Source organism: Protomyctophum parallelum (genome assembly GCF_964188405.1).
Source record: "Protomyctophum parallelum genome assembly, chromosome: 17".
Taxonomy (NCBI): domain Eukaryota; kingdom Metazoa; phylum Chordata; class Actinopteri; order Myctophiformes; family Myctophidae; genus Protomyctophum; species Protomyctophum parallelum.
The window spans coordinates 28,367,708-28,380,714 of record NC_139719.1 but is presented as its reverse complement, the minus strand read 5'-3'; the positions used below and the strand labels follow the sequence as shown (position 1 = coordinate 28,380,714).

Genomic DNA, 13,007 nt, shown 5'->3' with positions numbered 1-13,007 from the left:
CAGAATATTACGGAGGTCTTAACAAAGCCCTTTTTTCACTATAATAAATTATTGATTAATAATGAATTTATTAGTGTATTAAAATGTCCCATCGACTTACATGGGAAAATGCGAAAACTCACATTAACTACTTTTCTCACAGAAACCGTCAGAGGCACAGTTACAACACTTGGAGGGGAGGTTCATAATTATTATCATTTATTATATTATCAGTCGGCCTCATGGTGGCGCTATAACAGCCCAATTTACATTTCACTTTACATTGCTTATAACTCTTGAACCATAGGTCGTAAAATCTAAATTTTACTTTCACTGGATTCCATGGGTCATGACGCATCCCCATATAGGCCACGCTTATTTGCATCAAGGTAGATTTTCCGCCATTTTTAATTTTCTTCAAAACACACTTTTTGCTCTTCCACCTACAGCTTTTGTGCAAATCTCACAAAAAACTGTACACATGATCTCTGGACCTATCCGATTAAAACACCACAGGCAGAATCTTCATAGTCCGTATCGTTCGGCTGTAATCAACGTCCAAAGTTAGTGGGAGGGTCCTGTTTTACAAAAAATGACACAAATCACCAACGGAATGTCCAATCCACCCCAAATTTCATTCACAAGTCGAGGGTGCTTTAATCAACGGAGAGCCCAAAGCAATTCCATTTTCATCTATAGGGGGCGCCACAAATGGCCGCAATGTTGTACGGCAATGTAAAAGGAAGAAGCAAGCTGCAGCGAATAGTGAACCTAGCCTCAAAAATCATTGGGAAGAGACAAACAATTAAGTTGTATATTCAAGGAAGTACTTCGAAAAAAAGCTGTCAAGATAGCAAATGACCCCTCTCATCGACTCTGCAGACTCTGCAGTACTTTGTACCGTCTACCTCTGGTAGACAGTACCAAAAGCTAACCGTAACATCTTTAAAAACTCCTTCATTCGTAATGCCATTAAGGCACTGCGCTATAGCGAGACAATTACCTCCCAATAAGTAATGTGATCCAATACATCGCATTACCCTCACTGTACATCATTTTCGTGTTCATATATTCAGAACGGGTAAGGTCTAGTTAAATAAAAGCATTGGCCCAAACTGAAATAAACTGGAACAGAACAGAATAACTTACATATTGTGTGGCTCATGCTCACGCAAAATGGCCTAACCAACTGGATTATGGAATTTCAAGGGTGGCAAATTAATAAAACTAGAATTACAAGCATGTCAAGTAGGTCTTTACTTTCATAAACGCCACAAATCACAGTTTGTCTACCATTTAGACATTTTTTATTGTTAAAAATAGTGTCCTGAAATTTGTCCTGCGTTCATTGTTCAACTTGAACAGTATAAATGGGCTAATCTGACCCTTACCCCAAATCAAAAGTATTTATTTTGACATTCGTTTACTCTACAACAATAGATGACGCTGTAGCTCAGATGACTGTTTCATCATGACAATGATGACCAGTGCTGCTAAAATATAATTTTGATACCAATAACATGCCTAAATTTGGACGACAAAAGTAATATGTGTTATTTAGTCATATGTATTTATAGTAAGTAACTTCCCCAACATGGTCCTCTGTAAAACTAAACAAGCTTTGTTGCTGGGGGCCACATACCTAAAGAGCCTTTGTGTGATATTTCAAAAGGTTTGCATGACCAGGTCATGGTTGAACAAGGGTCAAACATAGAATGGTCACTTGTATGGGGGCCAGTTGAGGGTGGGGGTGAATTCTATAGGTAAACTCTAGCAGTTAGGAGTATGTCCCGTGCAATGCCAGACAAAGGCGTGTGACGTCTAAAAAGGTAAAAGAGAAGTCGTCTCTGACGTGTGAGAGGCCTCGTTGCCAGTGCCAGAGTATAAAAGGCCCTGGAAAACACACCTAGGTCTACGGTGCGCAAAACATCAGTCCTTCAACCATGGGAAAGGTATGAGCTCATGTAAATTGTTGTTGCTACTTGATGAATTGAGTTAGGAGGTAAACATTTATGATTTGAGACTTTGAGTAGTATATGGTTGGGATGCTGCAACAGGTAAAGCACACAGCCAAGACCTGGGTTAATTTAAATCAGTTTCAGGATTTGACTGTATACACACAGAAAGAAAAAGGAGGATAACATATGTTTCCATTATAGATGTAAAATCACAGAACATAATGTTAAGTGGTAAATTCCCAGCATTTCATTTTCCCCTGGGAAGATAATTTTTTAGGCATATTGCACGGCTAACCCGTCTCTGGGATTTCCCAATAGCATGGTAATCAATTGAGAAACAAATTGACTGTTTCTATGTTGAACAGCAGCTATGTGTCTCTTTTCCTCTCGCATGTTGACATCCTGTCAGCAGAGAAATCCACTAAAAATATCTAAACTGGTCAAGCTTAAAATGTGTTTTGCAAAACAAACACATAAAGTGAAACTACATTGATTGAATTGCCTTAATTCTCATCAAGCATGGAATGAAGACCATAAAGAGGTGCTGAGCAGACAGCACCTCGGCATAGAAAGCAGGGTTGATGCAATAGCATCTCATGCTTGTTCAAGGGAGAGCAGTGTCCCCTACAGCCCGTTCATAAGCACAGCAGCCAGGCGACTATACATTTAAGCCTTTTATAGACTCAAGACCTACCCTGTCCTGTCCTCCTCTCTTCCTTCTCCAACCCAGATCATCTTTTACGAGGGCCGCAACTTCCAGGGCCGTCACTGGGAGTGCAGCAGTGACTGCATGGACACCTACAGGCACTTCAACTGCTGCAACTCTGTCCGCGTGTCCGGCGGTCACTGGGTGGGCTATGAGAAGTCTCACTACATGGGCTACCAGTACGTCATGGGCCCCGGCGAGTACCCCGACTACCACAGCTGGATGGGCTACAACAACTGCATGCGTTCCTGCCAGATGTTCCCTCCTGTAAGTCAATCCCACTGACGGATGGGACTGGTAACCCACCACACCACCAATCCCCCCTCCTTGCACATCAAACGCTGCCTTAGAAATCTGTCAGTCAGAGGCCTTTTGATGTCCTTTATAGATACCATGGTGGGTCAAAGCGTAAAAGTCTCTGTTGCAAAGTCCACAAGGAGAGCCAGTCATTCTTTAAAAGGAATACGATACGACCCCAAAAGACGTTCAGTCTTCATTTGAGTTCCGTAAGACACGTTGAGTGTTCCCGACAGTTTAGAGGGGGAAATCGGGGTTACATTATGTCACGATCCAAAATGCTACGGTCTAAACAAAACCAAACTGAATGGTTAGGGTGCGAACCACATGTTCTCCGACAGTGAGTACCTGATTCCATTCCCAGACGGCTGGGCCATTTCCTGCATGTCACTCTCCTACTTTTATATCCTTAATTCCAGTCTCACTCCACTGTATTATCCCTGGTTCGATTCCGCTTGGACACACCTGTGTTGCATGCCCCCCTTACCCCTCAACACTGAAGAATCCTGAGTGTTGCTCAGAGTTACGGTCCCTGCACAGTGCACACTGCTGCTTTTTTCAGATTTTTATCAGTGTTTTTCCGAAGAATGTGTCCAGACTGCAAGGACCTTTATTCTCAGTATTCTGTTTTCTGTCTGTACCTACAGTACAATACTATGAAGTGAAAGTCTCACCCCACAGTAGCACAGCAAACACTTTATCTCTCTCTCCGACTCTCTTTCTCCCCAACAGTATAGAGGAGGCTACAAGATGAGGATCTGGAACAGGCCCGAGATGATGGGACACATGATGGAGTTCATGGAGGACTGCCCCAACGTGTACGACCGCTTCCGTTACCGTGACATCTTCTCCTGCAACATCATGGAGGGCTACTGGATCTTCTACGAGCACCCCAACTACAGGGGTCGTCAGTACTTCCTGCGCCCCGGCGAGTACAGGGCCTGCGGTGACTGGGGCTGCCACAACCCCATGGTCGGCTCCTTCAGGAGGATGAGGATGGGTCAGTAAGCCCGCCTCGTGCTCCCCGCCAACCAGAACCCCGTCTCCTCCACCTGCTCACGTTGACTATTAAACGCTTTGCTTTTTACAAACGATCTGTGTCCTTGACGATTCTGTTCAAGCTCATGCCTCCTCAAGTTCAAGAGCGACAAGTAAGAAGCAAGAAGTAGTACTAAGTACTTGAAGTTGGTAATATAATGTTATATGTTTTACCAACTCATAAAACCCCACTGGCATTTAATTTGTCCAGAGAAAAACTGTAAAAAGACAGCTATTCAATTTCCTCTACTAGTACCACAGTGGTTTTCAAAGTGGGGGTCAAGTGGAAAGGAAAGGAAAAACATATATAACACCACTAAAATAAAGTAAAACATTATTATATTTTTTATAGCTATATCTAATCTACAAACTCACAATGTGTCGCATGCGACCCGTTGCAAACTTGTAGATGGGCTATTTTTGCAATTTAATATCATATTCAATATTATAGTGCCAAATCACAACAAGACACTTTACATATAGAGAAGAGCCACAACAATGCCCCACCTTGGGCAAACTACTTTTTTTTTAAAGCCATTTTGCAGTAGGGGCCACAGCCAGAGGCTATGGCTATGTGGGGGTCCATCATTGTCCTGCAAAAGTTTGGGACCCCCTGTTCTACCTGTCCACACAGGGCCTCTACGTCCTATACGTTTATGGTACTCGTGCCAATAAAGGCAGAGGTTGCAACTCTTATTGTGGGCTCTTTGGGAAAAGTGCAGTTGTAGAGTATTTTCCATAGACAGACACTGAGCTTTGACAGAGACAAAGGAGCTGCTGCCGTGCACCAGTCCTATAGTGTTATGCAGAGGCTAGAGTGCATTGTGCTGACGCGACAAAGCTTTGTGTCGGGTTCACAAAGCCCTGATCCGCAGCAGGTCTATAAAGGCCTGGTACTGCTCAGGGCCTGCTATGTTCTGAACTTGAACAGTCAAAATGGGCAAGGTAAGCATGCAATTTAAAATCTATAAGCACATTAATAGTGGGTGAAAGTAGTTTGCACAAATGTCTGGTTGTAAAATGAGGGAATTTATTTAGTTGTTGGCCTCAAAAAATGAATTATTTTACAGACAGAACTGGAATGTCATCATTAATGTTTAGAAGCTTAGGAAAACAACTTTTCCTCTAGTTTAAGCATATTAACCCTGGTGTCCCCATTTAAATAAAAGAAAAAAGAAACAAAAATAGCAGATCGCCAAGTTGCATCTTGATTCTTGACGTATTATAAACTTTCAGATATAGATATGCTAGTTTTAATAGCTGCAGTATAAAATAGGGCTTATGTGGTTAAAGAGGGAAATCATTTCTCTTTAAATACTCTAGAGATATAAATTTAATTCAGAAATTATTCATTGCCATTATGTAAGCACTGAGCAACAATATATTCTTTCTTTGTATGGAGTCATTTTATCATTTGTTTTCTCTCATTTCCGTACTGTGGATATTACATCCACATGGTGTGTGATGCAATGAAAGTGCGCTCCGAACTTCCTACTAGATACAAAAACATGACTATAGGCCTAGGGCCAGCATAGATTCATTTAACGTGTTTTTCCTTAATTGTCTTGCTCTTAATGTAAGTGTGTTTAAGTTATTTTTCAAGCATTACAGTTCATGGCAACAGAAGTGTGCATCGTAAGACAAAATGTCACACCCAATAATTTCCCCAAAACGGTTCCATTACAAATGGCTCTACACAAGACTAGCTCTTGCAGCATTGTGAAGGTCCTGCTGATTGACACTCAGAGGCTAAGTTCATTAAACCAGACTGCTGCACATTATTACTGCTGAATTCATTGTCCTTTATCTACCAACTGTGCTTAGACAAGTTTGAAGTTGAGCTCCCCTGGGAACAATTACTCCTCCTATGTAAAGTATGAGGTCTTTCCCCCCATTGAACTGTGCTCATAATGATGTCTACCTATCCATCTCTCCTAAACGTGTAGATTATCTTCTACGAGGACCGCAACTTCCAGGGCCGTCACTATGAGTGCAGCACTGACTGTGCCGAGCTGCACAGCCACTTCAGTCGCTGTAACTCCATCAAGGTGGACAGTGGCTCTTGGGTGGCCTATGAGAAGGCCAATTTCAACGGCTACCAGTACATGCTGTACAAGGGAGAGTATCCCGACTTCCAGCGCTGGGCCGGCTTCAACGACTGCATCCGCTCCTGCCGCATGGTGCCCGCTGTAAGTGTTAATTGATGGCCTAATGGCTGTAGTAGCTATAGGGGTGGAAAGTACACTAACTATGGAACCATTTTACCCACAGTATTCCCATTTCCTTCTTTGCCACTACATCTCTGAGGCAAATATTGTACTTTGCACTCCACTACAATTGTAGATTTTGATTATTATGAGAAAACACATACAGTAATAACCAATCAAGTCTTTGTCTATTAGAAAATAGCTGATATACAAGCTCACGTCTCGCAATGCATGCGACTAGTTATGACCTGTAGATCAGCTATGTATTTATATATTTGTACAAAATTGACACATTTTGTAAACGTTTGAAAAAACTTGTGAAATGGGGCATTCTGCATAATCAGTACTTTTACACGTGGTACTTTACGTATATTTTGATGACAATACTTTTGTACTTTTACTTACGTATTGTTACTTTTACTACTTTACAAATCAGAGTGCTTCTTCGTCGCCATAATAGCTGTAGGGTAGGCTATGCCATAATCGCTGTCTATTGCGTTGGGGACTGGGGCAGTGGTGGAAAAAGTACTAATATTTTTTACTTAAGTAAAAGTATGAATAATGCAAAGTAGAAATACTCCAGAATTCAACATTTAATTGAGTAAATGTACAAAAGTATTGGTATAAAAATGTACTTAAGTAACAAAAGTAGAAAGTACTCATTATGCAGAATGTCCCATTAAATATAAAATAGCACAGTTGTATAAAATAGCAGATCTACAAGCTCACAATGCAGTCCGCATTGTGACGCATAGCGAGCTCGTAGATCTGCCATTTTCAAATGGCCGAAATATAGGGCTGAAGTGGTTAATGTGTGCTTTGTATTAATAATCTAAATCTACAAAGTAACTCACAACTCTAGTTTCCAAATGAATTGTTGTGGAGTAAAAGTACAATATTTGCCTCTGAGATGTAGTGGAGTAGAAGTAAATACAGAAAGTACAGAAATTTCCGAATCCTCCAGTTAAGTAGAAGTACCTCAAAATTGCACTTAAGTACAGTACTTGAGTACATGTACTCTCACCACTGGACTGGGGGAGACATATAGGCAGAGGAGACAGGCTGGGGATAGCCGGATATGCTTTGGCTTGGACCCTACAACAGTATGGCACTACCAGTACCGCTGCCACTTCCATGTTACTCAATTTATTGATTGAATACATCAGGGATGTGCCGAGGCTTGTATAGGAGCCAAAACCACTGAGGGGGCCTCAGCGCAAGTTGCACAACAGTGACACTTGGTTGTCAACAAACGCAATTTCCATACTCGGACACAGGGACAGACATATGGACAGTGGACACACATTGCTGTCTATAGGAGTGGCTAACACCACTCAAAAACAGATATATGACACACCTACCGTATACCACAGCATCAGCTTCATTCATGAATGTGTTCACCGTCCTTCAGCTGCCTCCAGTGTCTATGGAAGCAGAGCATGGGGAAAAGTAAAGTCAATTTCAGACGGTAAATGTTGTTCACAGTCTCTTAAAATAGCAACTAGGCCTACTGCATGTCTAAAGAAACAACAAACATCAATAATGCATTTATGGCAGTGTAGCCCGTTTGATTTTCTATCTGATGTTACGTTACCTACCAACAATAGCTCTTTTAGTATTTTCAGTTTTCAGTACTTTTACATTCACTTCACTACATCTCAAAGGAAAGAAATTGTACTTTTACTCCACAACAATAATTTGAAAACTTGAGTACTATAGTTACTTTGTAGATTTTTATTATTATCATTATTATTACAAAACACCCATTAACCACTTCAGCCCTATACATTTTGGCCATTTGAAAATAGCTGTTCTACAAGATAGTGCAGGTGGTCCATCCATAGACTGTAAAAAGAATAAAATAAAATAAAAATCTGCAGGGAGTCAGGGACTACTATGAGATGATGGAAATAATTAAAGGTCATTAGACAACACTCATGTCCATATTGGCCTCACATTGTTCTTTCACACAATTCAATGATGCTGCTAGCTTATGCTAAAATATCTAGCAGTAAGACAATAACAGACTCACTGACTGAAACGTCATTAATTAATTAATCAATTAATTAATGAATTACCAAAGCCAATGTCAACAAACGCTCGAGACTTTCACCTTGCACCACTGTGGGATATGTTTTGGTTACACTTACACAACATAAGCCAAGGGAACCTCTTGTCTGTATAGGGTTCCGAGCGGGGCTACCTCTTGTCTTGAGTTTGACTTCCACCCACCTGGTCTTACATGTTTCTGCACCAGCTTCATTCTTCGTTCGACATTTAACACCGTTCTTGCGAACGCCTGAGCCCATTGCCACATTAAACCAATGCTGACAGTCACAGCTGCCAGCCTGAGCTCGTTTACCTGTGGGTTGCCAGTTTGGTGTCGTTCCACTTGTTGAGGAAGACCTATGAGGTTGACAGTTGCCGCTTGTGCCTTATTGTTATTATTCTCTTCAGTTGATTGTCTTTTTTAATAAATGTATTATTAATACATCATTTTGTAACCAGACAAAACAAAATCTGAACAATTCTTATTTACAGTATAATCATGACATGGGAAAAGGCTGATCAAAATTGTAAATCAAAATCACAGAAAATCACAATAACATAAAAATAAATTAAACAGTAAAACAGAAAATGTGTTTATTTATAGAGCTACAAATAAATGTTCATCCTCGATGTTCACTCCCCCAGTACCAAGGGAACTACAAGATGAAGATCTTTGAGCGCTCCGACTTCAGAGGCCAGAACATGGAGGTCAGTGAGGACTGTCCAGATCTGCACGAGATGTTCCACAAAGGCGACATCTCCTCCGTCAACGTCATGGAGGGCTACTGGATCCTCCATGAGCACACCAACTACCGGGGCCGTCAGTACTTCCTGCGCCCCGGTGAGTACAGGAGATACAGCGAGTGGGGAAGCACCAGTCCCATCTTCGGCTCCCTGAGGCGCGTCACTGAGCAGCAAGTCTGAGGATCCTTTCCTTTACATCACTCAGTTATATACTTCGCCGTAGGTCGAGCAACGTGACCGTGTAACGAAGTATTTAACCTTTACCCTCATAATAACACCCTTACTGTTAATCCCCCCTCCCCCCCCAGTCCCGTTCCCCTCTAATGCCGGTGTTGTCTAATTGTGGTCATGATACTGTGGTGTCCAAACCTGAAATAAACTCATTAAATGTTTTGATTTCAGGCCACAGTAAAGAAAGATGTTATACTGTGTAGGCTAATGAAATGACTGGGGTTTTGGCATGTCTGTCTGTTGGGGGTTTGGGTGGCTTTGCATTGCCGGGTGAAGTTGACACCCCCTCAGTGCTTGAGCAAATACTGACACAGTGATGATAACTCTTGCTTTGTTTGTCCCAGAGCAGAACGGTGTATAATCCCCAACCTCATGTCTTATTGGAATTCCAATAAATTAAAACTTGATGAAAGTGAACTAAGAAAGGGCCCGTGTTGTTGTTGTTTTATTCTTATTATTGATTACTGAAGTTGTCAAATGTGAAGGCCTTGCTCACTTTGGTGTGGTGACAGGCATTGGATCCGTTGAGTTCCATCTGGACACAGTCAGACTCAGAAGTGTATTCATTTCAGAACCACCAGGGCCCTAACAAGACCAATAGTTGCTGCAGTCTGCCATGACATGGTCATCCCCCCATCCACAAAGCAAAATTATCAAGGAAACAGAAGCTTGTTCTTTGAAGCATAGATATTAAAGAACAAAAAAAAGGGGAAAAAAGAAGGCTATCTGAGGATGGGCATGTAGGAGTCTTTATGAGATCACATGGTAGCAAGCAGGCGCTTTGGGTCTATGAAAGAAGCCTATATTAGACTCACATCACAGGGCCAAAGCCGACTCAAAGAGTCGAAGTCAAAGTGGCCTGGTACTAGCCCGGAGCATCAAGCTCTCTCAGAACGAAAAAACAAAACCCAGTCCACATCCCTGCTCATGCATATTTCATCAGCCCAGGATACTTAGCTCTTTCAGAAACAAATATCAATAATTGAAATTGTTAATTAGACGGTGCGTAATTGGCGAAGATATCCATGAATAAATAACACTGACCATAAATTATTGATTCAAAAAAATGTGGAGCCCAGTGGGGAGTACGTTTGAGAGTCTCTTAAGATCAAGCACAACAAGAAATATGAGTTTTGGCCTTGAGTAATGTCCAATTAAAGGACTGTCAGCTTTGCTGTAGAAGTCCAGTGATGTGCCCTCAGTCCTCTGATATCTATGGGCAACAATACCCAGCAGACGGCAAGCGGCAACAGGGTGCATCATGGGATCTGATCTACTGGGGGCAAAGGCAGATAAGACATGAGAGGAAATTCACAGCTGCCATGGCCTCTGTCATAAGTAAAGGTTAATCGGGTCAGAGGGTGCAGTGATTTCAATCGAATAGCAGTCAAAAACAGCTTTTGCAAGCTACACACACAGGAGGATTTATATGATTCATGGCTATATAGCTATGTGCTTATGTCCCAAGAAAGAATGTTAATTATTTTTTCTGCATTAAAACAAACCAGAATGCCATCATGAAGACTTAAAATATGCTGTATGAATCTGTATCTATTCCATTACTTGATGCAGAGATTTGAAAATCAAACGACATGACTCCTATGGGTCGAGCTTTATAGAGGGGGCTGGTCTGTGTGTGGTTTTCCCTTTTAGCAGGTATGGAATTGGGAGAGAATAGGGGTATTCAGAGATAATCACAATATGAACTTGTCCAGAGACAAAGCCACCAGGCCAGGTAATACACCTACTGTAGGAGCCAACTTAGGCGGGAAAAGTTAACCTTGTTCTGCCACAATGTACAGTCATGGCATTTGAGATCCATTATTTGGACATTGTAATTTGGTGTAAAAAATAATAATATTTATATGTGCATAACAAACAATAGTGGCACACCATATCTAACAATGGGATATCATATAATCTCATCAGAAGGCCTTTTCCATAGGACGGTTTGTAAGCACAGTGAGCATCAAACAGGCAAACGGTAAACGTCCCTGGATCGCTCCTTATCCACCTCAAGACGTTCAGATGATACTTTCAATCGCTTCGCACATAAAAAGGACACAAGCGAGAGATCCGAGTTTTGTCTCCCGCTTCATCTGCAAACCCTTTGGACTTGGTGATGGGAGGCTGATTGAAGGGTAAGTAGTGCGTTTTGGAGAATGAATTCTTTAGATGGTAGAGAAGAGAAAGAGAAAAGAGAAGCGAGAGAAACACAGAACACAGGCCTGTGATTCCATTATTAGTCTCAGTTCTACGTCTCCCCCTTTTCATATTCTGATGGCTGGATAATTAAACCTCTATAGTATTGTCTTCCATCTTCTTTGCCCCACTTCCAGCAATGCAAATTCCCCCATGGGCAAGTATGAAAAAGGCCTTTTTTTAGACATCTGTATTTTTTTCAGATCAGTGCGAGTTCTTCTCCCATTAATTTGTGTTCTTTGTAGAAATAGAAAAGACACAGTGCCAGGAAAGACAAAAACATACGTGTAAAAATCATCAAGATTTCATTCTCTCGCCAAAATATTACCGTAAGTGGCAAGAAAAGAATAAAAAGAAAATGTCTTAAGCAAAGAAATAAAACTTTTTATTCTACAATGCAGTTGTTAAATTACCCGGACTAATCATTGAGTGTGCAATGCAAGACATCTGATAGAACAGTCAATCTAAAGACTGACAGCCCCTTCTCCCCTCTGGGCTAAAGGAGGCAGCTTGTCAGCTAGCCTTCCTTCTCTGACAGAAGCTTTGGGCACTCCAAATGCCATGGAACAAATCAAAAGCAAAAGCATGAAAAATACAATTACAGAACATGACTTATAAAGAAAATAGTTAAATCAGTGTCAAACTGGAGTGTATCTTAAGCATCGAATCGCTATATAATTCATTGTACGAGGAACAGCAATAGCCGATCTACACTTCTACAGTATATAAGCTCACATGTCACGTGTCGTCGTCCCCCCCCCACACACACGTGATCTGTTATATCAGTATGTCTTCACAAACAATAACACTTTCTGTGGAAATGTAAGCTTAAAACAATACTGTAATGTTTGGTCAAGCTGAGTATCTGTAGCAGGATAGCAAGTTACATAACATTTATCAAATGTAGCAACACTACCTTCCCCAAACTAGAAATAATCTATAAAGTGCCACATCAGTTTTGGTTACATGGCAGTCAGTTTGAAAGATTACGGGGATTGGTTCCACAGCATGCAGGTTCTTCTTTCTACTCAACTATCTGTCAACTATCGGTTCCTCTCTATGGTGAAATGGTTACATGTAGTTGGTGGTGAGGCCTCACAGCCACAGGAGATGAACCCCTTAACACAAACAACCTCCAATAATAGAATACAATACATGAAGATAATGTAAAGGTGTATTGTGTTGAAGATTCACATCATGGGATCTCGTACAGTCTAACGGTCAAGGCTGACAGTTTGTCCAGCACCTTTGAGCGTGAGTTCTCGAGACACAAAACAGTTTTATCATGTCAGATTTTCACACAATCTCCTCGCAATGGAACAATAGGATTTCAAAATCTACAAAGACACCCTTTAAGTAGGACAAGTGTCTTTTTATTTTCTTAATTTTAATTTATGTAATTTCATTACAACATACAGTAAATTATGTTAGTTTGTTTTGCAGAAAACTGAGATCACCTCGTTAAATTATTTTTTCTATTTCATTTGGATAACAAACATACCAGTATATTTTCAGGAAATGTAGAAAGAAAAAGAAAATAACTTGTGTTCCATTGGATCCAATGTAGTTATTATTTAGTGACAAGGTCGTTAATAC

The 13,007-nt window shown here is 41.0% G+C and overlaps 2 protein-coding genes across 2 annotated transcripts; both read left to right on the top strand.

Moving 5' to 3' along the window:
- Nucleotides 1-1,922: 1,922 nt before the first annotated feature.
- Nucleotides 1,923-3,948, top strand: crygmxl2 (crystallin, gamma MX, like 2; the record flags this gene model as incomplete). Its single annotated transcript, XM_083787548.1, has 3 exons — nt 1,923-1,931; nt 2,668-2,910; nt 3,673-3,948. The coding sequence occupies 3 exons, from the start codon at nt 1,923-1,925 to the stop codon at nt 3,946-3,948; spliced, it is 528 nt and encodes a 175-aa protein (XP_083643674.1).
- Nucleotides 3,949-4,914: 966 nt separating this feature from the next.
- On the top strand, nt 4,915-9,158 carry crygmx (crystallin, gamma MX; the record flags this gene model as incomplete). Its single annotated transcript, XM_083787547.1, has 3 exons — nt 4,915-4,923; nt 5,925-6,167; nt 8,880-9,158. 3 exons carry the CDS (start codon nt 4,915-4,917, stop codon nt 9,156-9,158), a joined length of 531 nt encoding a protein of 176 aa, XP_083643673.1.
- Between the last annotated feature and the right edge of the window lie 3,849 nt (nt 9,159-13,007).